This window comes from Phyllopteryx taeniolatus, chromosome 6 (assembly GCF_024500385.1).
Source record: "Phyllopteryx taeniolatus isolate TA_2022b chromosome 6, UOR_Ptae_1.2, whole genome shotgun sequence".
Classification (NCBI taxonomy): domain Eukaryota; kingdom Metazoa; phylum Chordata; class Actinopteri; order Syngnathiformes; family Syngnathidae; genus Phyllopteryx; species Phyllopteryx taeniolatus.
In genome coordinates this window covers 26,835,558-26,860,239 of record NC_084507.1, presented here as the reverse complement: position 1 = coordinate 26,860,239, position 24,682 = coordinate 26,835,558, and the positions used below count along the sequence as shown (strand labels likewise).

The window sequence follows — 24,682 nt, the reverse complement described above, 5'->3', positions numbered from 1 at the left end:
TTAATTATGTTATTTACAATTAACTATCATTAATTAACCAATTAACAAAATGAATACACAGTATACGAAGTTGTTTGTATGACTAATATATGCATTTTATCACTTAGAAATAAATCAATTGACTTTTTAAAAAAAGTTTCAATGAACCAATTTATAATAAATATTACAGGACGCTTGATATTGTAACAGCTCACTGGGTCAGATTAAGGAACAGACTGGGCCGCATGTGGCCCCTGGGCCATAGTTTTTCCACCGGTTTTAATTCCCAAAAATACCTTACCTCCCTGTGGAACACAAAACATGGTTGCTCATTTCAATAACAGGCGGTTTGGTGAGTTGACACGCTACATAGATACATAGCACGCCTCTCTCTCAGGAGACTCCAAATTCCAACATCTCCATGTGAATCCACTTCACACTCCCACAAGACTTTGCCCTCCGCCGCAAAGTCACATTTTCTCGCTATGCAGCTTGACATAACGAAGCTATTTTAGTTTCATGATGTGCAGTGAAATTAGATCTCACTCCCGGAGGTCGGCCAAGGTCATTCATGAAATACAGAAAATGGATGCATGGATAAATGGATGCATGGATAATCATTTTCAGAACAATGAAGTGAAATTGGATAATTTCCTGCAGCGCACTTGACCATCTCTCACAATAATGTGCTGCGGCACAGCTGTTGGAAATCACTGATCTATACCAGTGATTGTCCAAGTGTGGTAGGTGGCACATGACCGCCATCTAGTGGTACTCAAAACTATCCCTGAATTAACTGCAAATAAAATGTAAAACATTTAAACCATTGAGTATACAATAAACAATTTTATCGAGTCCTTTTTTTTTTTTTTTTAACAATGGTAATGTTCAAACTGCATGTTACAGGGGCTTACAATAATATACTTTTTAGGAATAAAACCATTTTTGATGAACACTTATGCCTACTACATTAATGTATTTTCATGTTGGTCATTATGCTGCTACTTGGGAGATCTCCATTTTTTTAGGTGGCACTTCAAGTAACAAGTGTTCTTTCTATAGATACTGTGTACTGGTCTATACAGTATACACTCTGTGATTAGCTGGTAACCAATCCAGGGTGTGCCTGCACCTCTCGCCCAACGTCAGGCTCCAGCTCAAATACCCTCATGAGGAGAAGCGGCATAGAAAATGGATGGACGGCAGTTTATCTATGCTAGAAGCAAAAAAAAAAAAAAACGAGCCTTAAAGAACATGTAAAACATTTTAATGTGGTTCAATATTATTTCACAGTGATATAGAACGGCACAAGTAATTTCCCATGTAAAAGTTTTGGCAAATTACGTATACATCCAGGAAAAATCATGTACCATAGACAGGAACCTTTGTCTCATACCAGTTGCTTGTCTCAAACAAAAATCTGATTTGTCAGGAATTATTTGTTAGAGGTGCATCATCACTTGAATATCACATCACACATCAAGTTTAAACACAGCCGTCAAAGTACAAATGCAGTAAGTGTAAAAGCGCCAATCTCAATCGTGGCTGTGTGGAAGATCTAAATGAAAACACAACTGCTGTAGTATTCTGCTCAGCCCACCAACCTTTGATATACCAACATCACGACAAATGTGCTTGCAAACTTTGCCAAAACTGCAAGACTGGAAACAATAAAAGTGAACTTGACATGCTAGGAGTGAACCATGAGAAGGTCGGCGTGTGATCATGTGGTTGCAAAAAAAGAAGTTGATCACTTCTTTTTGGAGAATGTTAGTCCAAACATGAGCAAGGAAAACGAAGCAATATTGCACACGGGTCACGTACTGCATGAGACGACACCCATGGCACAAAATCCAAATAAATTGTTAATAAAGCTATCAAGGGCAAACATTAACACAGAAATCCCCAAATTAGTATTAATACACAAGGAGATAATTTAGACAAAAGGAACATGCAGACAGGCACAATAGGTGCATTTAAAAGTGGAAGAAACGAAAGAAAAAAGATGCTGCCACCAGTGTGTAACATTGCAATCATGCACGTGTAACAAGGTCATGACCAATCATATACTCTGATGAGCATGTTGAATATTTGCTTTGTTTTCATCACGGTAAAAAAAAAAAAAAAAAAAAAAAAAAAAAAAAAAAAAAAATAGCAGCCATGAATAGACGAGTAAAATCACAATAAATCCCATGACACTCAAACATTACAAATGTGCAGTTCTTCAGAGCAAACCTTCGGCAAAGTGCATTAGCCGTGTGCTGTTTTGTTCCAGGTTTTTTATTTAAAAAAAAAAAAAAAAAAACTGCTTGTGTGGAAGCCTTGCCCACATTCAAGTCACCAAACTGTCAAAGTACTCAGCGCAATGTTTATAAACTGACCGAAAATAAGGTATTATTATTAATAAGAGATTTAAACATTTCTATACCATAAAACAAGAGGCTTAAATTGAGTATGATCGATTCTTCAAGGCGGCTTTAAATAGTGAAATGTCTGGAGCGGTAATGAATAATATAGTGCATCGTGGCAGTTGTCTGTATATGATCAGCTACATGCATGCGCTTCAATCTACAGTTGGCAGTTATTTATTACCATCTCTTCTGCACACACACATCTGTCAATGGTGGTAAACGACAGCACGTTAGGGGTGTGCCGCTCTAACAACACTGCATGGACCAGTCAGTCTCTCCAGGAGCATATCTTAATGCCACCACCAGAACTTTTTTTTTTGTTTTTGTTTGTTTGTTTTTCTTGTTTGGGTTGAGTTTAGGAAACCCTTCCATCGATTCCTACTGGCTCTCCAGGCCATTAACGGAGTTGAGCTTTCCCAAGGCTTTTCCTCTCAGTCGGATTTTTGGGCAGTCGCCTCCTACCTCAGTCTCTCCTGAAATACAAAAAACACCCTCACCATGAATAATAACATACCTAGAGTATAGCTCATTCCAAACATTTACAGACAGACTTGCATGGAGTCTTTGTAAATTTCACTGATATACTGTGTATATCATATATTACATATCTATCAGCGTTCCTTTTACTGTACACAGGCAACTTAAGAGTTGTGCGCCTTCAGTGTAGCACCACGTTGAGCAGCAACATGCTGGGCAGCACTGAGGTCGATGCGGCATAATTACGAGCAAAACGACGCGGTAGAGAAGGTCCCCCACTAAGCTGCAGTCATAGTAGTTGTTCTCACAGAGCAGAGAATGTACCACTATGAGTATTGTTGTAACCTTGTAAGCGCTGTTTATATGTGTGCTGTTTATATGTGTTGCTGCTCAGTGCGCGTACATTAGCAGTTGTTTGAAGGGTTGTATTTAGCGTAACATTTATGCTAATTTCGGTTACCCCATCTATGGTGTTTCACGTTAGCATTAAGCAAGCTGACTTTCATTAAATGAAAATATGTGGTTTGGTTCAACATTTTTAATGTTAAATTCTCTTTTGGTTCATGTGTCAGTTTTATAGTAAACTTCAACGAGGACTGACAAGAGCTTGAAGCAAGCACACTTTGCCTCTTATTTGGAAAACTGTGCGAGGAAGAGTGATGTTATACGACAGGCCCCCATCACAGCGAGAGTGTGAGAACAGGCGCTATGTAATATTTTTAAAAACGTGTTTTAATAAGTTCATGGGTGTTTTAATACGTTTGCATGTCCTGAAAGCATGTGGGAAGGGTAAAACTACATAAAAATCTATTTTTACCTATAGCGAGTGCCACTGAAACATATCCCCCGTGATTAGCGATCACTATACAGTGAACACTGCCTATCCACAGTGCGCTATTCATGGATTCACCTATTTTTTCTGTGGAGCCTATTGTCGGGCATTAAGTGAAAAACTCACCTTTTTGCGTTTAACTCTCAAAGATGCCACCAAAGCCATGGCTAATAGGAAAGTAGTAATTGGTGTGAAGGAGGTATGTTAAAGTAATACATCTTGACTGTGCGACCAACATTTTCTAAGTCGGGGAGGAGTTAGGTTTAGCCTGGGTTGTCACAGAGTCTTTGCCGCATTTCCATGCGCACGTCCGGTAAATTTTTTCTAAAATCAAATCAATTGTAAGCCATTTTTTAAAGGGCAATGTTGTAAAATGAGTGGGAAATTACATTATGGTATTTTGGGTATAACCTGTGTTATAGCTACAGTTTAGATAATATAATATAATATAGGCAATTATAAACATTGTTAGGTAGGCGTCAAGTACTCATGGTTTTCCGCTATTCGCGGCAGGGCTCCGTCCCTATCCCCCTCGAATACGGGGGTCCCTACTGTACATAAAACAATTCACTGTACCTATAAATTCTTCTGACACATCATCAGCAAACTCTGTGTAATTGCCGTCCTCACATTCGGAGCAGCTCTGCGGGATGAGACACACACACAGCGTCAAGCGGACACATGACATTCGACCTTCAACCGCTTCAAACCGCGACAAACCCAAAGATAAGAATTTGCAGTAGGTGACATTCTACTGCATTGCATTTCTTAATCATTCAGAAGTCGGAGGTGGTGCTTTCCTGCCACTAATCCCAGTGACTATCATTTGTAATTAGTTGAGTTAATACTGCATTACGATGACTGTATCTGAAGAGTAACGCTTTCCACAACTTCGGTGTACATTTTTGAAGTATTTTCGAAGTGCAAAAGTATAACTTGGCAATGTAATGATAATCTGAATTTGTACTTTTTGGACGTTTTGCTAATGAAACAAATTACAATGAAATAAAATGTTTATTTGCTAAATAAATGAATACAATTAACGCCTGATATGCTTTGCCATTCCCTACTGAACATCGAGAACAGAGGTGGGCAAAGTATGGCCTGTGGGCCACATATGGCCTGCTCTGTTCTTTAAGCCGGCCCACCGAGGATTTACATTCATCAAGAGTATAATTTAGCCGTTTTTCCATAAAATGTGTTAATTAAAATGTATTCCATTTATTTCATTACAATTTTACATATATGTTTTACATTTTTTTAAATTTATATTAAATGGTTGATTAACTGTAATTATTTTTTTATAAATACAATTTTAAAAATTACACTGAATTATTATTTAATGAAACTATTTTACATACAAATTCTAACTATTATTTTGGACCTAATCTACAAATGACCTGTCCCATCTGTTTTAAAAATCAAAAGTCTTTATTAGTTGTTGTTTCATATGATTTTCAACATTTTAGGCCACTCAAACTCAGTGGGGAAATAATGGGTCTGACCTACAAAAGATACTGATGTCACTGTTATATAAATGTAGCGTGGTTGTTTATATATGTCATTCTGTTTCTCCTGGGACCATATGCCTTTTACAATATGGCCTTTGCAAAGACCAAAAGTAAAATAAACATATTTGATACAAAGTGATAACCATACCTTTTCTCTTGGACCATATTTCTCTGCATACGACACCATTCCATACAGACATAAGAATGTAATGAAGGCCTAAAACAGATCAATATAAAATAGATGATCAACGTGGCATTTTAATTCTAAAGAACGAAAAAAATATATCAAAGGAAGACTATGGGAATGATATTGTGGCCGCTTTGATATGAAATAATTGCTTTTCTGGCCTTGAGGTTCCTAATTTTGTTGCAGCAGTGTTTGGGCTGAGAAAAGTAAAAATGGAATAGTCCCAACAGACCTCACATTTATTACTTTGGGTTGGAATCCCTTAGCGTACATTACTGGGAATGCTCATATCTTCGCATTCACAAAAGAACAAGTCTTGACAAAACAAAGCTTAAACAAAGATGGTCACTAGATACTGTCAACAGCAGACCGCAGTGGTTTACAGTTGACACAAAACAAAAGAGCGCTGTGGATGCTGATCTTACCAAACACAGCAGCCAGAGGATCACATAGAGGATCTGAGTTTTGGAGAACAAGTCCTGTCCGAATTTGATACATGCCAGTGCCTCCAGAAAGGCGATGGCCCTGGTTAAGGGGAGAGAAACGCAAAGACAGCAAGTCAAACCTCCAACCAGCAGCAGTTGACTTTGAATACAGAGAGAAGCAACGTGTGCTGTTGTATGGATATATTTGTGAGATTTGTGTGATAGCAATATGGGTAAACTGGCTTACGGCTATGTTAACACTTCAATTCATCATGGTTAACATCACATTTTCCAGCCTCAAAAAGCCTACGGCACAGTTCAAAGAGACTTGGCATTTGTTAAATGTGTGAAAGGACCATTGTGGCGGGACGCTCACTTACCCAAACACCCAACATTGGGTCCCAACTCTCTTACACTGTGTGTCTGTGAGGTACGCGTAGTACTGCCTGAAGCAAAAGAAAATGTCAGCAGAGGAGTGACAAGAACTGCATACATGGTATGGACGCAAATGTTTTCCCCCTGTAGACAGAATAGTGAGTCACCTGACTGTTGGCGCTGTGATGATGCCGACGAACAGGATCCGACACCAGCTGAGGGCATGGCTTGACGGAAAGACGAATATGTGCTTGAGGAAAAACGTGTTTAACTCTGTCAGCTGGAAAGACACGCAGACAATAAAGGATTAATACAATGTTACACCACAAAGCTGACACACTCTCAATGCCACGTCTTTATTTATATCAGTGATTTCCCACCACTGTCCCGCAGCAGTGTATGAGATCATCAGATGAGCCGTGAAAAATTATCCAATTTCTCTTAATTGTTAATTTTACAATAAATAAGCTATCTTTCTTCATCTATCCACGCCATTGACATATAGTGAAAGGTAGAACAATAAAATGCTCTTCCGGTGGAATGCAGAAGGTACAAAAAACCTGTGACTCAACTTATTTTATTTTTCCATTTATACAACAGAGTAAGTAAGTCATGGCTTCCTGTAAATATATCAGCTTTGTGTTCAATTAAAGATGCACAGATTTCATACTAAGCACACTTGTGAGTAAACTGAGCCTAGGTACGTATTTTACAATTTTATTTGGTGGTGTGCCTTGAGATTTTTCTAATATAAAACATGTACCCTGGCTCAATAAAGGATGGGAAACACGGATTTCAATTTGACTTTGCTCTGGCGAAAGAGTTGCAATTGCGACAGAGACTCTCGTCACTTCACTTTTTCAGCCACAGGTAAATGTGAAATTATAAAAGTACTATTGTAAAACACAATGCACATACATATATTGTAGTTTTGTAACTGCATTGGTAAGGCCTGGTGGCGGCCAGATGCCGCTTCATACCCGGAAACGTGATTTTTGCTGTGACGACATGGCAGTTTTGATTTGCCATTACACCTGCAACGTGGTTCTGCAATTCAAATTTCAATTTACAGCAAAACGAGTGGCTGATGTGGTTGACCACTCATGAAAACTGCGTAACAGTTCAGTCATGTTCAGCCACGTCGCCAATTGTGCGGAAAATTGTTTAAACCATAATTGATTAATTACTTTATTAAATAATTGATTAGACAGGGTGTCCCAAGACTTTTTTCCATAAAGATAAGTAGGAAAAAAGTGAAACCAGCGCACTGACTTGGGCTTGCCAAGAACCTTCAACTTCCTGTTGTGTATTTGTCTGTTTCCGTTCTCTTTAAGGTTACAAAATGTGTCATTAAGACTGTTGGCTAATTTCATTTTAACTCACTTTCAGTGCTCATGCTGTTATACTGTACAATAAATTACACTACACACAACAGAAATCCGATAAATAACATTATCATAAATTACAATACAGTAGTTTTTTTTTTCCACTCAGATGGCATGTTTTGGTGTTACTTTAGTGAAAGCTGTTACAACATTAAATGACATGTATAAGCCAGAGGCAATGCAGATGTTCAATCATAAGGTCATTTTATATGATAAATAAATGTGAATGTGACTAAATGTGAAAAATGTGTTGTGACTTCAGCACTTTTTCCATGGTTGTCAAAATATATTAGGTGAGTAAGAGGAGTCTATACAACATATTTATAGTTACCAATCTTTATTTCTTGTTGACAATAAAGCCAAATGCAACACCCATGCAAACATTTGTTATGACGGTTGCGTTGAACACAATGTTACTAAACAGAGCAGCATTATCAGCATCACTGTGCACGCTCCTCTCATTTCCACTGAAACATAATGAGAGTGGAGGCCTGCTGCAGTGTTATTCTCTCATTTGGCCTGGAGCCTGTGTGAGTGAACCAGCTCAACTGTCCCCATGCTGGGCCGAGCGCAATCCGGACCATTCTTCAAGACTGGTAATTAATGAATGGAGCTTCGAGAGAGAGGAGAGCTGTGCATCCAAGTGCGTGATGCTATTGTTTCATTAGTGTGCAATATAACAGGGAAACCACAGCGTGTTGCCATGGCAGACAAATGCTTGAGACAAGGCAGCCGGGATGTGATGCTGAGCCATGGCGCCTACTCAACATCGCACCCTCCCTTAATTAAGTGCGCCCGAATAATCCAGCCTGGCTTTGCCTCTTTATGGGATTAGCTGTTAATGCACAGACAGCAGGACATCCGTGCATTAAATGTATCCGAGTGAGGCGGGTTTTAGATTTCATCCACGGAGGCGGCAATTAGATTAACCCGGATTTAGCGAGCCAAGCACACGGCATGATCCCCGACTAGCCGCCGTTGAGGCCTGACCCACCTGCCAGATGATCATGAAGAGATAGACGCCCATCACTCGCTGCAGGGAAGACTTGGGATCCAGCCAGCGCACGTAGGTCCAGCTCGCCGGCGTGAACTGTAAAACGGCTCGCTTGATCTTCCCTGTGGTGGTGTGGATGTCCCTGGGTGGGGGATGCAAGGAGAGGAAGACAAAGATTTATACCAAGTGTTGAGTAATGTAATTATACTAGGCACACAGCTCATTCTAGACTTCTCTTTCCATTACAATCAATGGCTGTTCCTAGTGGTAATGCGCTCAAGCTAACTGTCATAATAACAGTAATATTGTCTTTTGCAGTGGTTGTCAACGGCTGTCACCCTGGGACCAGCGTTTTCCTTGTTGCAAAGTCACAACCCACTTTTATAGAAGATTAAAAAACATATTTAGTTTAAAAAAGGCCTCTGACAGTACATGTAAAGTATATTTTCAAAAGCCGTTTCAGATGAGTCTAATGTAACACTAAAAGCATATTGGTCTTGTGTATTTGTTACAGTAGTGCCTTGAGATACAAGTGACCCGTTTTTTGAGATTGGGCGATTTTTTGCTTGTAGTTGCGAGCAAAATTTGGGATAGCGCTGTATAGTGGCAGTGAACTCAACTCACTTCACAACAAGCAGAATCAAGCTGTTTGTTGACACTCCAAGTTGAAGTTTACTGTCAAACGACACATAGAACAAAGATAATTACACGTTGTGTATTCACAACAACCACATAGCTTTGATTTTGCTCCATCAGTTTAATGTTCACAAACAAGGCAAAAAGCCATGGACTGGATAAAAAAACCATCATTGTGTCGCAGTGTTACAATCCTTTAAGCAACAAATATTTGAACAAAACGATGGAGAAACATGTAGACAGTATAAACATGGGCATTTTACCTCTGCGAAGAAGGACTAATACTACTGCGACTTACTGAGGAGTTTTGACCAACTCCGTGTTTATTGTTATGTCTGTATTATACTGCCTATGGGTGGCCAAGGCGTGCACCACAGAAGGAACAGCACAGTGTCCATTGAATTGAAAACAAATTTGGCAAACCAGTTATTCTTTACATTCTATTTAGGTCAATACAGTATGTTGTTATAAAGAACAACATTATAGAGTGCTACTTTTTTTCTTAAAAAAAAAATAAAAAATTGGAGTGGGGGGGTGGAACAGATTCAACTTGTATCTTAAGGCAGCACTGTATTTTAGACACATCAACACAGCTAGAGATGTGTCTGGTACTACTGTTAAAACAGAAGGACAAGGAATACAAATGTAGAAAACAACACAATTCAAGTTCATTTCCAACTACCAGGACATACTTAATACTGGCCCAGTGGTAAGCCCTCATCTCCAGAAAGCGGCACACGGTCATGCCCAGCCAGATGCCCCCACCGTTACACAAGAGGATGTCCAGAATCACCTGGTCCCACCAGCACTCGGCAAAGTTGGGCAACAGATGCATGAAGAAGAGCTGAAGGAACCACACGCGAGATTCAACCTCACAGACGCAAAACCCGTGTAGAGTATGACACTATGCAGTACCTCGGTGAGCTCCCAGGTAATACTGATGGTCCAACAGAGGCCGTAGCTTCGGATGAGGAGGGCCTTCATGCCCCAACCCCAGAAATGGCTGAATGCGAAGATGTCAAAATGGCTGAGAATTCTCTCCCACGTGATGACATGGCAGTTGACTGCATACTCCTAAAAGCGCAGCAGCACACACACCCTAAGCGACTGCTCACACATTTGGTAGAATTAAATCAGCCATTCCAGTGAAACCTCCAATTAGATCTGTGACATTGGTTGACTTCCAAGTTGTTCTAATTTCAAAACCAATTTCCCCCAATTGGAATTGTGAAAAGAAATAATGTGTTCTAGGCTCAAACTGTCACCTTTCTAAAATCTATTGACGGTACAGTCAAAAGTTTAAAAAAACACAATTTTAAACATTTGCAAAAAATACAAATGACCCTTTCAAAAAAATATCTATTTTTTAAGTTCATGCTATAATGAGCAGGCCAGGCAGTATGTTATGCCACAATAAGGTCATTTCCTGTTCTCTGGTTATCATTACACTTTTCCTCTTTGCCAACAATAGTACCTCAGCTTCTTGTGGAGGCGGTGTCACATAAAACTCTAAATAAGCTATATGTATATATATATATATATATATATATATATATATATATTAAAAAAAAAAAAAAAAAAAAAAAAAAAAAGCTACTCTTCATGCTAAAATCCTAAATGTTTCTGCCTAACAATTCTTTTAACTTTTGAGGCCTATTTTCCCTGAAATGTTTGGTTCAAAGTCCGCATTGTGTACAGTAGTTAACACATGTGCCTCACAGTCAAGAGATTCTGGGTTCGAATCGCAGCCCTCCTGTTGGGAGTATGCATGTTTTTTGTGTTTTTTATTAGGTTCATTGCATGTTTTTTGTGGGTTTTTTTTAGGTTCATTAAAGACTTTAAATGTTCCATCGGTCTGAATGTGACCAGTCCACGATGAACCCCGCCTCTCCCCGAAAGTCAGACCTGACTGAGAGTAAGCGCTATTGTTTTGGTTGAACTCTGAACTATATGACTTTTGTTGCATTCAACTTTGGAGGTTCCACTGCACTGTCATTTCTACCCTCAAATGCTCACCATTATGTCGGCCTCTCTCTTGGCGTAGCGCAGGTTTGGATCCAGCCAATACATTAACTGTTTAACCTGCTGCCAGTTCAGGAAGATGATGAAAACCAGGAAGAGGAAGTACAGCACACTCAGACCTGAACAACAAAGATAACAGAGGAAGGGCAGTATACGATTCCGACGAAAGCGGTTTTTCTTCTCTCATCATTACTCACCAAAGACTATTCTCCATATCGCCGGATGAGGTCTGGTGAATGGACCTATAGAGAAAGGAATAAATGTTAATTAAATGTGTTAAAACATGCAGTTAACTAAACTCCAGCTATTCCAGTGGTGTCTTGCGTCAGGCAGAAGAATTAAATGCTCTTCCACTAGACAGCAGAAAGTACAATGAACTTGTTTATCATACATATCGTCAGGATCGGGCGGAAACACCGTATGAGCAAATTTGGTAAATTCCTATTTTTTCACAAATCGATGACAAATTTGGTAAATTCCTTTTTTTTTTCCCCCCACAAATCAATACTATTGATCAGTCCCCACGTGGTCTGTTAAATTTACAAATTCTTAACACATTCACTGCCATTGACGGCTTTAGAAGTCAAATAGCCATGGTAACTGGGAAGGCTGGCAGTGAATGAGTTAACCAATCTGAAGTTCTTAACTGCTATTCTTCCTCACTTAGCAAGAGACTCACCTCGAAAATTTAAGTCAGTAAGTTTTTAAAACAATAACGAGTGAAAATAGGTTAGATTAATTTGAGTAGGCCCGTTTTGTGAAAAATCAATCGCTGTAATCCTTTGTTGCAGAAGGAAGCCCATCAGACCAGAGGGAAGTTTGCGCGTGTATTTAATTTCTCTCTACTACACTGTTTTGTGAGTTTTATATTTCTTTTTTTTTATTGCATCAGTCACTCATATCTTTGAAAAGGCATTTGGGACGATGACATAAGCACAGTTGTAGGATTTTTGTTAAGTATTAGAGCCTTCTCTTGTTGGAAGAGGCTCAGTGCGCCTGCAGAATTTCATGAGCACTGCCAGTGGTGGCAAAGCTGTTTAATCAAGGGCAGTGTCATAAATTTGCTATTTTTTAGTAAATGAACTTTGTGATTGAATGTGAATATGGGGAGGTGTTGCGTTGATGTGCATAAGTATCTGATTGGAATATAAGTTATAACATGAACTTAAGACTTGTGATGTTTGGTAACTCAAGCAATATATTTTTGTGATTTCTTGAAAAGTAGTGGTTTTGAAGATTCAAGGATTCCGCCCGACAGCAACAATATCATCGTTATTTCAACATGCCGTACAGTATATAGCTTTTGTGACACTTTTGCCTGGTGGTGTGCTGTGAGCTGAACTAGTGTGCTGTGAGCTAAACTAAATAACATCTTTGATATGAAGCTCACCGTTGGGAAATGCCAAAACACTGATGACAAGGAAGAAGGAAATCACCAGAATCAAACCCACCCAAAGATTACTGTCAGGATTTCCATCATCTCTGTAAACAAAGCACACACATTGCTCTAGTTGCAGTTAAAAAAATCATCACGGCCCATTATGTATCCTATGACAGCATCCAAAGCATTACATGGGCATTATTGCAGTAACGGGGCACGGGACCAGATGTGTGACACATTGAAAAAAAAAAAATTAAATTAAAACCCCCAAATTCTTGAATAAGTGGGGACAAATTTACAATAAGCTTTTTCGAGGTTGCCCCCCCCCCCCCAAAAAAAAGGGAAAATCTTTTTTAAAGAAATCTGCAGGGGTCCACTGCTCCTGACGTCACTCACTAGACCATACCCAGTAAAGAGCACACACAACACATGCATACTACAGTAGACCGTAATTATAAACCCAGTTTATTTCTTACAATCTCTTTCATTGTGTTTTGTTTTTATACAATTAAGTGCTAAATTACTTTATTCTTTATCATTTAAAATGGGAACATTGACTCAACATACAAGTAAATTGTGTTATCAGCTCAGTCAAGGCAACACTAAGCAATGTAAAAACACATAAAAAGATTGCTGTAATCTGTAAATTTCCGCGATAGGAACACAAAAACTCGCGATGTGGCGGGGGAAGACTACTATTATGTGGACGTTAGTTGCTAATGGTGGCACATGACTGACATGGCATCCTTTCATTTCAGTTAAACCTAACGTTTAATGGTTTTCAAAGCGATTTTTAAAAACACCGTCGTATAATATGTCGCCAAAATGTCACTTATTTCGTCGACTTTATGATAAAGACAATAAAGTGTCCGATAATAAAGTATGACTGTCAAGAGCATCACAGCGACTGTTAGCCACCTGCTAGCTCCCCAAGCTAACCTTTTTTTTTTTTTTTTTTTGCCCCCAGCTAGCTTACCTCGCGAAGGCGAAATACATCAAACAAAGCACAGTACACGTTAGCAGCGTGATGGTGTGAGGCCGGTAGAAGAAGTCTATGGTTATGTCCTCGACCTGCTGCTCGTTTATCATTCGGAAATGCATTCTGTAGTTCACGTCATCCTTGCTCAGGGTATGGGACCCTCGGCTGTACACTGACGCCATAGCTGGGCAGGGTTAGCCCCCCTCACCCAAACGCCACCGGGGGAGGGGGCGGTTAGCCGGCCACACGAACACAAACGTAATGGCTGGAATAAACGCACATTACGACTGTAACAGGCAGAGCACGAGTGGGCGACGTTGACGTCTTACAAAGGCAAAAATTGGAAAACAGAACGCTGCTCATGAGTTTTGATTGGTGCGAACACAGAAGGGGCGTGTCTCCAACAAGCGGAAGAAGCGCTCATTCGCTCTCCTCCGTCATGTGCTGCAATGATTGTTTTCGACGTCACCTCTATAGACACACGCGGAGCACCCACAAATATTACAAACTCCGTCACCTATAAAATAATCATACTATGAAAAAAAATGTCATGGAAAAGAACATTTGAATGAGTTTCAGCGGGGGGTCATGAGGGGGGGGGGGGGGGGGGGGGTATTTTCTAAGTTGACCAGCCTTGGTGTTTCTTAGTGTTTGTCTCCCTCGAGTGTTCATTTATTGCTTCACATGACAAACATAAACCGGGAAACCAGGGGTGGGTCAAGTATGGCGCGCTGGCCAAATACGGCCCGATCTGTACGTTAATCGGCCCACCGAGCATTCATACATTATCAAGAGGCGTGTCCTTTTTAATTTGAGGAAAAGGTGCAATAACATACAGTATACTGTAACACTATATGTAAATGAAAATTTTTTTTTTTTTTTAGTTTTGAATTATAAGACAATTTCAAATAGTTGCATTCATATACAAACAGTAAGTATACAAAGACAAACACAACTTTCCCAAGAAGTTATTAACCAACATAATATGAATAAAGGGCACCATATACATTCATATATTGTAGATTAGGGTAAACAACATTGATGTGTTCATAATTTTACTAAAAAACAGTCAGTTGATCTTGTTGGGTTGTTTAGTTGCATCAGCCTGTTCAGTCCTCTTGTTTTAGCTGAACAATGGGCTGCGGGGAAAAGTGCTCATCATTAATTTTATTGTTTTGGAGGTGCAGTGCATCATAGAGGAAGCAGCATACCAGAGTGTTGAAATGTTGTCTGCAAACAGCTTTACTCTGCCAGTAGATAAGAAATAAAGTAATAAAGCTTTCCATCGCAAGCAGGCACACAATCGTCGCCTTGATTCCTGTATGAAGCTGTGGAAAAGAAAGAGCTCAATGTTCATTTAGAGCCTCCCACCCAGAAGTAAATGTTTCAAATATGGAACTCACCTTGAGCTCGGATGATGTAAGCCTCTGAAATGAGTGGAGGTCGAGCACGGAGAGACAAAGTGACACAGCGGAACACAGGAAGCTGATGATGTTCAGACAGAATGCTACCTTGGTCTAGCAAGTGAAAGAAAAATACTCAAGTGCACAAACCCATTAAAAAAAGGAAAGAAATCCTATTTGGCATCCAAAGCAACACTTTTTTAAAACAACACATTTGAAGGCAATTTTCCCGAGAGGCCGCTTACCACACACATGTTGGGAACATGTCCTGCCACATAGGTCAGTATTCCACAGAGCACAAACTAAGATTGATAAAACATTCATGAAAGTAATAACATTAGCGCACATTGTCATTTCAAATCCAAAGCAACATAGGATTAGAATGAAAGGGTATTCACCAGAATGCTGGGAAAGATGAGAAGCATGTTAATGTATCCCTGATGGATCATCAGATTCAGAGTGATAATTAACACTCCAGCAAGACATTGTGCTGCCTATACAAAAAAAAAAAAAAAAAAAGTTGTGAAGCACTGCTAGCAAAAAGAGTACTTTTTTCATCACAGGGCAAAAGGGCTGGTGCTTGAGCACCACATGGGGTCCATGTGTGCACGTGCCTGGTATTTTCTGAATAATCATTAAACGCGAGTAGTATTGCTCTTTTATCCTCGCAAGATATCCACTTACCCCAAGAGGTTTTGGGAATCCGTTGTAAGCAAAAACCTTGAACATGTCTTGGAACACACAGCTGAACTCTCGGGGCATCATCGCAAGGCCGCGTCCTTCACTGTCCTTCCCGAGGCAAATAGTGATGATCGTGGAGTCATCACACACGAATGTCTTTCTCATCGTCCTTCTGGAACGTGGAAGATCCGGTCAAACCCAATCGGCGATGTTCTGGTGTGAATCCACTATAAGCAACCTACTGCATTTACGTCACCTGATGTTCATCCAATGAGTTTAGCAGGGAAATGATGTTGATGATGACCCTCTCATACACACAGAACTAATACAGCCAGTTGAAACATTTAAAAAAAAGACACACAAAAAAATCTAGATACTTATTTAACTCCAAATCACGTTTTGAAGTGAGGTGATACAGTACATACCATAAAATGGAGCCTTTTAGCCAAGAGCCACCGAGGACGATCGTGTAGGCAGGTGTCGGCCAAGTGAGGAAGTGACAAGTGTCACCTCTTTGACACGTCTTCTCGCCGAGAATTCTACTTAAGAAAGGCGCTTGTTGGAGAGACAAGCACATTTTGACATTCACGGTAAGAACCTGCACACTTTTCTTATCCAACAATCACTGGTGGAAGCCTGGAGCTCAAGTTTTTACAACGCTAGGCTTCTTATCCAATGATGGCTCAGTTAAACAGCAACGATTTGATGAGCTTGCGTTGACTGTACTGTGAAAGCAATTATTATAATGAGATGTCAAATATACACAAACCTGCACGTCTGCTCAAAAATGAAAACGAGACCTTTTACGATTCATTTCTTGTCGATATTCAATTGTATTGTGTGATGAACACAAAAATATATATCTCAAGAAATACAATATCACAAGGTAATTAATTGAGGACATATATACGTTTACATTACATGTACTGTACATGCAATGTCATAATTTATAATCTATGAAACAATATAATGATATAATGTAATGTATTATCAAAGAGATGAGAATATCAAGTACTAGTAGAACAATATCACAAGAAAATTGTTGAACATAAAACAAAATAAAGTAAGATGTAATAGTGTATACGTGTATACTATGTATAATAATTGTGTATATAAAATGTAATGATTAATTTACAATATAACATATAATAAAATGGATCATAATATAAAATCAGTATTGTAACATAACCATAAATAATACAATAATTCAACAAAATACAAATGTGGAACCAGTTGCCAAGAAAATATCAGTTAAATCGAACATTTCATTTACAGTTAAAAAGAAGCTCCCTGATCATATAAATGTCCCCTTTTTCCCATTAGCTTGCCCTCAGCAGCAGACAGTGCTCGGAAAGGTCAGCAATACAAACTGTACATGTTGTAGAAGTGATCATTTAAAAAACATAAACACTTGCGGAGCTTTGGAGAAAATGTTGCATATTGATGTTAATCTGTTTCTTTTCTTGTCGAATCACTGCTGATAATTATTGTGAGAAATAATGAATGTGATCAGTGTCTTCACATCGATGAATATAATTGACTATTCATGGTAATTTGAGCAAATTTGTTATTTCAGAAGTGTATATCAGACTTGTAGCCCTTCGCATTAATCACCCAAAAAGTAGCCCTCAGTTTCAGAGCTGATAGATAGCATCGAAATGCTACTGAGTTTATTTATTGATCGTGACACTGTGCCTTTAATTGTACAGCATAAATGTCTTCATATTGAGCAATTATTTTGACTTCTAGTTCTCAGAAAATATGCCCGACACCTTTTATAACCTTATGGTTAATACAAAACAAACAAAAATATCTACGCGCTCATATATAAACATAGATTTGATCACATTATTTGCAGGTGAGTGCAGCATGGCTTGTGCAGATGTTAAAATGGACATCCAAGAAGATGACCAAGGCCAGTGCCAAGACGCTCAGAAATGGCCTCGGATGGTTCGATACCAGGCCACAAAGTTCGGCGAGGACCAGAAGGGCACCTTGACTTCTGTGCTGGGGGTGAGGCCCACCAGCATGTACCACAACATACGCCAGAAATGTCACAGAATGTATTCGGTCAGACTGAGCTCAAATTGTAGTGGAGCTTTGTTAGTAGCAAACTGCACCGTGAATGTCAGCATTACAGATGCCAGGCCTAAGTGTGTGTGTGTTTGTGTGCCAGGACGAGGCACCCATTTTGTATTCACACAATAGCAGACAGCAACATACAGTAATTATTTCTGAGATATGAATGAATATGTATGAATTTGTGAAAGTGTCGGAACTATTGCATGTATTTCCTGTTATTACGATTGTATAAAGACAAGTGTGTGTTGGGTTTAATGAGTAGTTAGGATCATTTATGCACTTGTATCCGCAGTTTGAAGGGCAACACGTAAATTGTGCAACTCAGATGATATTTATGAAGCTCATTGTCTTTCGTCTTTTGTTTGTCTGTCTTTTCAATTATGTAAGAAGTGTATTTCAGTAGGCCACCACCATTTGCTCTGTCAATAAAGATTGCCTTTACTATGAATGCCTAAAAGTTCAAATCAGCAATAACTTTTGAAAATTCAATTTTTTTTACGTGTCATTACCATTATTAATAAAATGATATGAAAATGACCCTTATGTACATACAAAAACAGACAAAAAAAAACAAAGACAGAAGTTTTGCGGTGTATAGTCAAAGGATGTCCAGCCTGTTTTAAAGTCAGCAACAGGAAACTCTGTTTGGTTCTTGTGGTTTTTTTCTTAAATTGTAAAAAAAAACAAAAAAAAAGTTTTGCATGCATTGTAAACTGACCTTGTTTTATATTGAAACAAAAGTGAATGCCGAGAAATGTAATTTTAAACAGGTACATGGATGTTTTTAATGAACAAATGAATGAAATGTATGACTTAAAGTTAATTTAGGCGCACACAATGTTACATCCTAATTTTCTCACCATATTGCAGTATTTCATGTATTTTCATATACAAATATTTATCATAATTGATTGTGGATCTATCATGGCAGTCCCTGCAGGTTGTCAGTGGACTACTCAGCGTTGGAATTGGTCTTACATTTGCTGTAAGCCTGGTGATGAATCAGTTCCTAGTCACGCTGTTCAGAGTTTCTCACGTGACCGGGACCCTTGTAAGAAATCTTTTTCATTTTTATTTAATTTTAAATATTTCTTCCACAACAATTCGAAATTCTTTTCAGTTCATAATTGCAGGAGTTGTTTCCAGCATGCTGCTGAGATATCCAGTATTACTAACTGTAAGTAAGCCATATTACACTGCAAGCTGATATCCATCCATTTTCTACACCGCTCATCCTGAGATACTTCCTTCCTTCATTTTATTTTAATAATGCCCCGTGTTTCTTTCAGGTGTCGCTTACAATAAACAGAGCCTGTATCTTTGTGGGATTAGTTGCTGTTGGCTTGATAAGCACTGACCTGATGCAATGGGATCAAAAATATGAACAATATTTCAAGGTAAGAGTTATAATGCAAAAAAATAAAATAAAAAATGATTTATACCCGCCCTCGAAAAATGTCTTCATAGATGGAGGTGCTGGAACTTTTGATGTTGGGACTTCAGCTTTTGCTCACTGTAATTCTCTGCCTGTGGATCTCCAAAGAGAAACATGCCCAGTTGAATAATTAAACCTATTTGCAAACAAATATTTGAATTTTGAGGACAGCTTAAAGACTCACCCCCCCCATGTCAACCTTTAGGGGAGTAAAAAAAACAAAACAAAAAAAACCAAACAAAGTTGTGGTTAATGTGTGCCTTCAAAGGAAAAAGAGCGCCTCCCCCACACCTCTTTGTGAAGCGCTATGTTGTGGTTACCATAGTGCTTTCTGTGTATCTGCTGGCTTTTCACAATATTACAGACCATTTTGCAACAACTCTCAACTATAAGTGGAAATAACAAATACAATGACTTTTTTTATTGTTTTTTTAATACAAACTTTTTTAATCATCTGTACAAGTCTCACAAGGCTGGACAACAAACAAAAGTAATAACGTGGCAATTCTTTTCTGCATTGACCTGCCAGCTATTTGTAAATTACACAATAATAATAATAACAACAGAAAACATCTACAATATAAACACAGATTCATACGTTCATTCATTAAGGAAATGTTACAAACCACATGAGTACCATCATGGTAGTGTATGTATATATATATATATATATATATATATATATATATATATGTTTTGTCTTTTTTTCTGAGAATGTTCAATTAATTTCGATAGAATGTTGTATCATGTCTCCGTTGGAATTTTGCTCTTCGCTGGGACTTCACAGCTGCAAAGGAAAAAGGAAACATTTTGAGGAAAAAAAAAAAATTCTATGCATCTTAATATTCAACTGGAGTTGGCATGCAAGGGTCCATTTAAACATTGTAAAACAGGCTGCGGTGACTTTTTAAGTAAAAGACTACTACTGCGAAAATACTACTGTGCATTTAAAAAAAGTCTACACATCCCTGTTTAAATGCCAGTTTTTGTGGTATAAAAAATTAGACCAAGATAAATAATTTCATAACTTTTCCCACCATTATTGTGACATATAACATTCATACACTATTGGAAAAAAAGAAATCTTTTTGCGAGGGTATGTACTTAATAAACAACTGTGATAATGCGGCTGCAGAAGTGTGCACACCCTCTTATAATTGGGGATGTGTTAAAAAAATCGCATTAAAGCTAGTGTTAAAGGGGAGTCGGCACACACCTGCCACCATTAAAAGTGCCTCCGAGTAACTCCAAACGTTCAGATGTACTTGTTGACTTTTCCTGACATTTTGTTCCCTTTTCAACACTAACACTGACTGCTATTTTGAACTGTTCATAATTCCCTCCACCTTGTGTAAATTATTGTTCTTTTGATGATGACAACACAGTGTTGTGTTTGTGCAAAATATGCTTTTTGGAATTATGGCCCAAAAGTTCTACCTTGGTTTTATTAGACCATAACAAAATCTTTTTGTTTTTAAACGAAATTGTTTTTAAATGATTTCTCTTGGGCCCACATTTTCATATCATAGAAACCTGGCATTCAAACAGGGATGTGTAGACTTTTGATATCCACTTTACCTTCAAAAAGGCAATCACTGCGTGCATTCAAGAGCATGCATGTGTTCACACATAGAATCATTCCAAAATGACAACGGTGGTGGGAGAAATGACAGGCAAGTAAAACACCCAATAGGAGCAAAGCCCTCAAACCCACACGACCATGCATCATTTTCACACATAGGGTATTAGTAACAAGGCCATGTGTCGTCATCACGGTGGTTGAACAGAATGTTAACACGGCCACAATGGTGACGCTGTATACTTACTGAGCTAAGCTTTAGTCACACCACTGTAGACAGGCCTACTGCTATATGAGAATTCTGGCTCTGGCAAAAACAAAACGGCAAACAGTGGAATTTGTAAACGGAACTATTACCTACTGCTTGTCCTTAAAGCCGCTCAATGAAGGTTATTATCGATTTTTCTTTCTTTCTGTTAGGGCAAGGGAGGATATATATATTTCTTGTATTCAAATGTCAGTCAAAAAGGATGCCGCACACATCAATAAAAGACCGGACAAGCATGTGATTACTCCCAGCCAATCAGCCAATAAATTTTATGATAAGACTTGAAATCTTATAATCAAACATAATAGGACTGCTTTCATTTTATCTGGAGTTTGTGTGAAACCAATTTTTACCTAAGTTTTTTTTTATCGTTGATTATGCTAGAAGATGATGAGACAAAAATGGCAATTACAAAGATGATATGCAGCACCAAAATGATTACATTATAGCTACTTTTTCTTCTCAGTGCAAACAGCAAATTCATGGAGTATTAATGTAAATGCATCCACAAAAAAAAAAAAAAAAAAAACTGTTCCAAAACATTGGGTACAAAAACTATTTTAGATTAAAAAATAAAATAAAAAGAAATCACCAGCAGCTGCTGGTATTGGTTAAAATATGAAAAACAGTGGTCCTAGTATCTTACACTTTTATTGTTTTATTGAATGTGATAAATGCTGCTTGTTTATGTTGCTCATTTTAATATTTATGCACATTCCCTCATGCTTTTGTATGACACCATACATAAAAACGTTTGACTAATACTGTATATCTATTTTTTTCTCTATTGTTTTATATAGGCTATGTTCCTGAAATAGCAAATTCATTGGCGAGGCATTTTTAAAAATTCTGAAATTACTACCTATCATTATAGGCACACACACTCCCAACAGTATGATTTTTGAAGAGGACACAAAAGATGATGGCCAGGCTCAGATTAGCAATAAATCTTTCTTGATGAAAAGGTAACTAGCCAATATTGACCTAAATATTGATTATGAGGTATAACTAACTACAGGTGTATCTCAATACATTTGACTATTGTATAACAGTTCATTTATTTCAGTAAGTAGTTCAATTCAAAGGGTAAAACATACAATATACAGATTTGTTACACACAGAATAATAAGACAATTCTCTCCTAACTTCTATATTAAAAATAATTTTGACTGTAAAATTCTATTTTTTTGAGATTGTGAATTTGGGGTTTTCATGATCTCTTACCTATAATCATCAAATTATTGAGAAAAAAAAAATGAAATATTCCAATCGTTATTATGTGTAGAGAATCTCTGTTTCCCTTTTTGGACTGAACTACTGAATTAAATTGAGTTTTCCAAGATATTACCTATAAACACCTATAAAGTATTTTCAGATAGCTGACAAAAAGAATACACAAAATAATAAATAGTATGTCTGCTGCATAAAGAAAAAAAAACTATCGACAGTATAAAAGAGCACTGATGCAATGGTAATATCAATGGTTTAGTTCACAGTGATTCTCAATTAAAGTGCGATATGAGTGCCACGAGGGGTAGTCAGGCTCCCTTTCGTGGTACGTGAAAGAATCACTGAATTAAATGTTGAAACTGTGCAGAATGGTAGTGGTTTAAGCATTTAAAAAAAAAAATCCCGTACAGTACATTTGTTAAGTACAGTTCAATTGTATTTAACTTTGAAGTACAATACAATTATATTTCATCTTTTAGAAGTGATTGTTTTCAAACATTTATTTAGGTAAAATTTTATTTAGCTTATGTTTAAATTAATCATTACTTAAGTACAGTTTTTATTTAATTTTCCTATATTTGGGTGCATTTAAGGAGCATAATGTTACAATGGCGTACAATAATATTACACATACTTGTTTTAAGAATCAAGCGTCTGCCTTGTTTTTGATGAACACTAATGCATACTACTGTATTCTAATATCGGTCATGACGGTTGTTTTACTAAGTATTTTTTTAGGCGTTTCTTGGTGTAAAGAGTTTAAGAACCACTGGTTTAAGACAAGGATGTAGAGCAAAGACTCACTGCTGTGATGAACTTGTTGCCCTGCGCTTGGAGGTCTTCACTTTTGGGGAAGATGGAGGAGGCCTCCATGGAAGAAGGCGGCATGGACGAGCACAGGGAGGAGGAGGAGGATACCTCGTTGTTGTTGTGGTTGTACGAGTCCAGGATCCCGTCCGGGGGTCCGGGTAAGGTGAGGGTACTCAGGCCGGTCACGCTGTCATTGGAAGTGCACTGGGACGACGTTTCGGAACTCTCCGTAACTGACACACAACACACAACAGCGTTTACTCATAAAGACAAATGCAGTCAGGCATCATTATTTGTGCTCGCAAGGCAAGTTTAGGCAGTGTGTAGTGGTTTTGCATGTTTTGATTATCTGGCATTAACAGGTGTCGTGTCACAATGTGTTGTGGAAACGTAACACTTCTAATGGTAGCATCAGAGAACGCTGTAGACTAAAAGAACTAGACCTATCGTTTCCATTCTTTTCTATGTTTGGCACCACAAGAAGACTTTTAATAATTTCCTGCAGACCCTAATGATGTAGTATGATAACTCATGTGGAGATGAAGAAAGAAGACTTAAATAATATAAAATTCATTTTCAATTGAGTAAAAAATTGAATTCTTCTAGAATCCTATGTAATCGAAAATCAACATATTTTTAAGCAAACAGTAAATAATACTTATAATGGTCTGTTGCTGGCCTCCCAAAAAAAACTGTTAATATTGTTAAACTTGATTTACTTTCTTGTATGTAGTTCCAGTCACTGATGGTGTAGTGGTACACTCGCCTGACTTTGGTGCAGGCAGCGTGGGTTCAGTTCCCACTCAGTGACGGTGTGAATGTGAATGCGAATGGTTGTCCGTGTCTATATGTGCCCTGCGACTGACTGGCGACCAGTTCAGGGTGTAGCCCGCCTTTCGCCCGAAGTCAGCTGGGATAGGCTCCAGCGTCCCGTGACCCTAACCAGGATAAGCGGTGTTGAAAATGGATGGATGGATATGTAGTTCCTAAGATTTTCCATCAAAAATACTAGATGGGTGTCTTATGAGCAGATTTTTTTTTACTCACCAATTTATGACTAGATATATAAATATATATATATAAAATGATAATTATAGATATAAGGTAATCATAAAATAATAATAACCTAATAATAATGACTACTCACGCATGGAGGGCTGACTCCCGGAGTCGTGCTCCAGCTCGTCTTCCTCGATGCAGTCGTAAGGCCACTGGGCGAAGGAGGGAACAGTGGCCAGCGGGTAAGGGTGAGCCTGCGGGTGCGTGGGCGACGAGTACAAGTGGAGGTTGAGCGATCCCAGCAGGGAGGAGGACGACTGGCTGCTGGACGAGGACGTGCTGCTGTTGGAGATGGTTGAGTGCGGTCTCTTGATGGAAGCCGAGTATTCGTACGAGGGCACGGCGATGGAGGCTCTCGTCCTACATTCTGTTCACAACATAGACACAAAAAAGTATGAGATTCAGTGAGGGACAAGAAGAACGTTGTAGATGTGTGTTCAAAGTGGCTGAGTTTCAAGAAGAAGCTTTATTATCCTCTATGGAGAAATAAAAAAGGCTGTAACCAAACATACAGGTGTTGTTAATATAAATTGGTCGAGAA

General features: G+C 38.4%; 4 protein-coding genes across 11 annotated transcripts in view; 1 reads left to right on the top strand and 3 right to left on the bottom strand.

Annotated features, from left to right (window-relative positions):
• Positions 1-1,229: 1,229 nt before the first annotated feature.
• ptdss1a (phosphatidylserine synthase 1a) lies at positions 1,230-14,016 on the bottom strand. 2 transcript variants are annotated; one of them, XM_061777394.1, is made up of 14 exons: positions 13,592-14,016; positions 12,625-12,716; positions 11,432-11,476; positions 11,229-11,353; positions 10,128-10,286; positions 9,905-10,056; positions 9,201-9,251; positions 8,577-8,718; positions 6,365-6,477; positions 6,203-6,268; positions 5,823-5,922; positions 5,359-5,427; positions 4,276-4,342; positions 1,230-2,863 (listed from the first exon to the last, which is right to left on the bottom strand). In XM_061777394.1, exons 1-14 carry the CDS (start codon positions 13,774-13,776, stop codon positions 2,769-2,771), a joined length of 1,461 nt encoding a protein of 486 aa, XP_061633378.1. In that variant the 5' UTR covers positions 13,777-14,016; the 3' UTR covers positions 1,230-2,768. The 2 variants fall into 2 exon arrangements, with proteins under 2 accessions (XP_061633378.1, XP_061633380.1); XM_061777396.1 differs by lacking the exon at positions 9,201-9,251 and having other exon boundaries at positions 13,592-14,008.
• Positions 14,017-14,279: 263 nt separating this feature from the next.
• Positions 14,280-16,240, bottom strand: LOC133479613 (uncharacterized). Of its 5 annotated transcripts, none has more exons than XM_061776823.1 (8): positions 16,104-16,240; positions 15,935-16,000; positions 15,682-15,850; positions 15,396-15,491; positions 15,243-15,299; positions 14,998-15,079; positions 14,806-14,922; positions 14,280-14,733 (listed from the first exon to the last, which is right to left on the bottom strand). In XM_061776823.1, exons 2-7 carry the CDS (start codon positions 15,943-15,945, stop codon positions 14,837-14,839), a joined length of 501 nt encoding a protein of 166 aa, XP_061632807.1. In that variant the 5' UTR covers positions 15,946-16,000; positions 16,104-16,240; the 3' UTR covers positions 14,280-14,733; positions 14,806-14,836. The 5 variants fall into 5 exon arrangements, with proteins under 5 accessions (XP_061632807.1, XP_061632805.1, XP_061632804.1 ...); XM_061776821.1 differs by having other exon boundaries at positions 14,281-14,733; positions 14,998-15,111; positions 15,921-16,000; XM_061776820.1 differs by having other exon boundaries at positions 14,281-14,733; positions 14,998-15,111; positions 15,682-15,847.
• si:ch211-269k10.4 (uncharacterized protein LOC100150242 homolog) lies at positions 16,124-19,627 on the top strand. Its single transcript, XM_061776824.1, has 6 exons — positions 16,124-16,268; positions 17,537-17,691; positions 18,692-18,811; positions 18,881-18,937; positions 19,050-19,157; positions 19,228-19,627. Exons 2-6 carry the CDS (start codon positions 17,548-17,550, stop codon positions 19,327-19,329), a joined length of 531 nt encoding a protein of 176 aa, XP_061632808.1. The 5' UTR covers positions 16,124-16,268; positions 17,537-17,547; the 3' UTR covers positions 19,330-19,627.
• zgc:158766 (uncharacterized protein LOC100009641 homolog) overlaps positions 19,611-24,682 on the bottom strand; it is a 27,543-nt gene continuing 22,471 nt past the window's right edge. For 2 of the 3 annotated variants that reach the window (XM_061776815.1, XM_061776818.1), the window contains 4 exons: positions 24,230-24,508; positions 23,077-23,315; positions 21,022-21,081; positions 19,611-19,982 (listed from right to left, as the gene is read on the bottom strand). In XM_061776815.1, coding sequence (XP_061632799.1) covers positions 21,037-21,081; positions 23,077-23,315; positions 24,230-24,508 — 563 coding nt within the window. In that variant the 3' untranslated portion in view covers positions 19,611-19,982; positions 21,022-21,036. The remainder of the gene's footprint in view (positions 19,983-21,021; positions 21,082-23,076; positions 23,316-24,229; positions 24,509-24,682) is intronic. The other variant, XM_061776817.1, reaches the window with a different exon arrangement.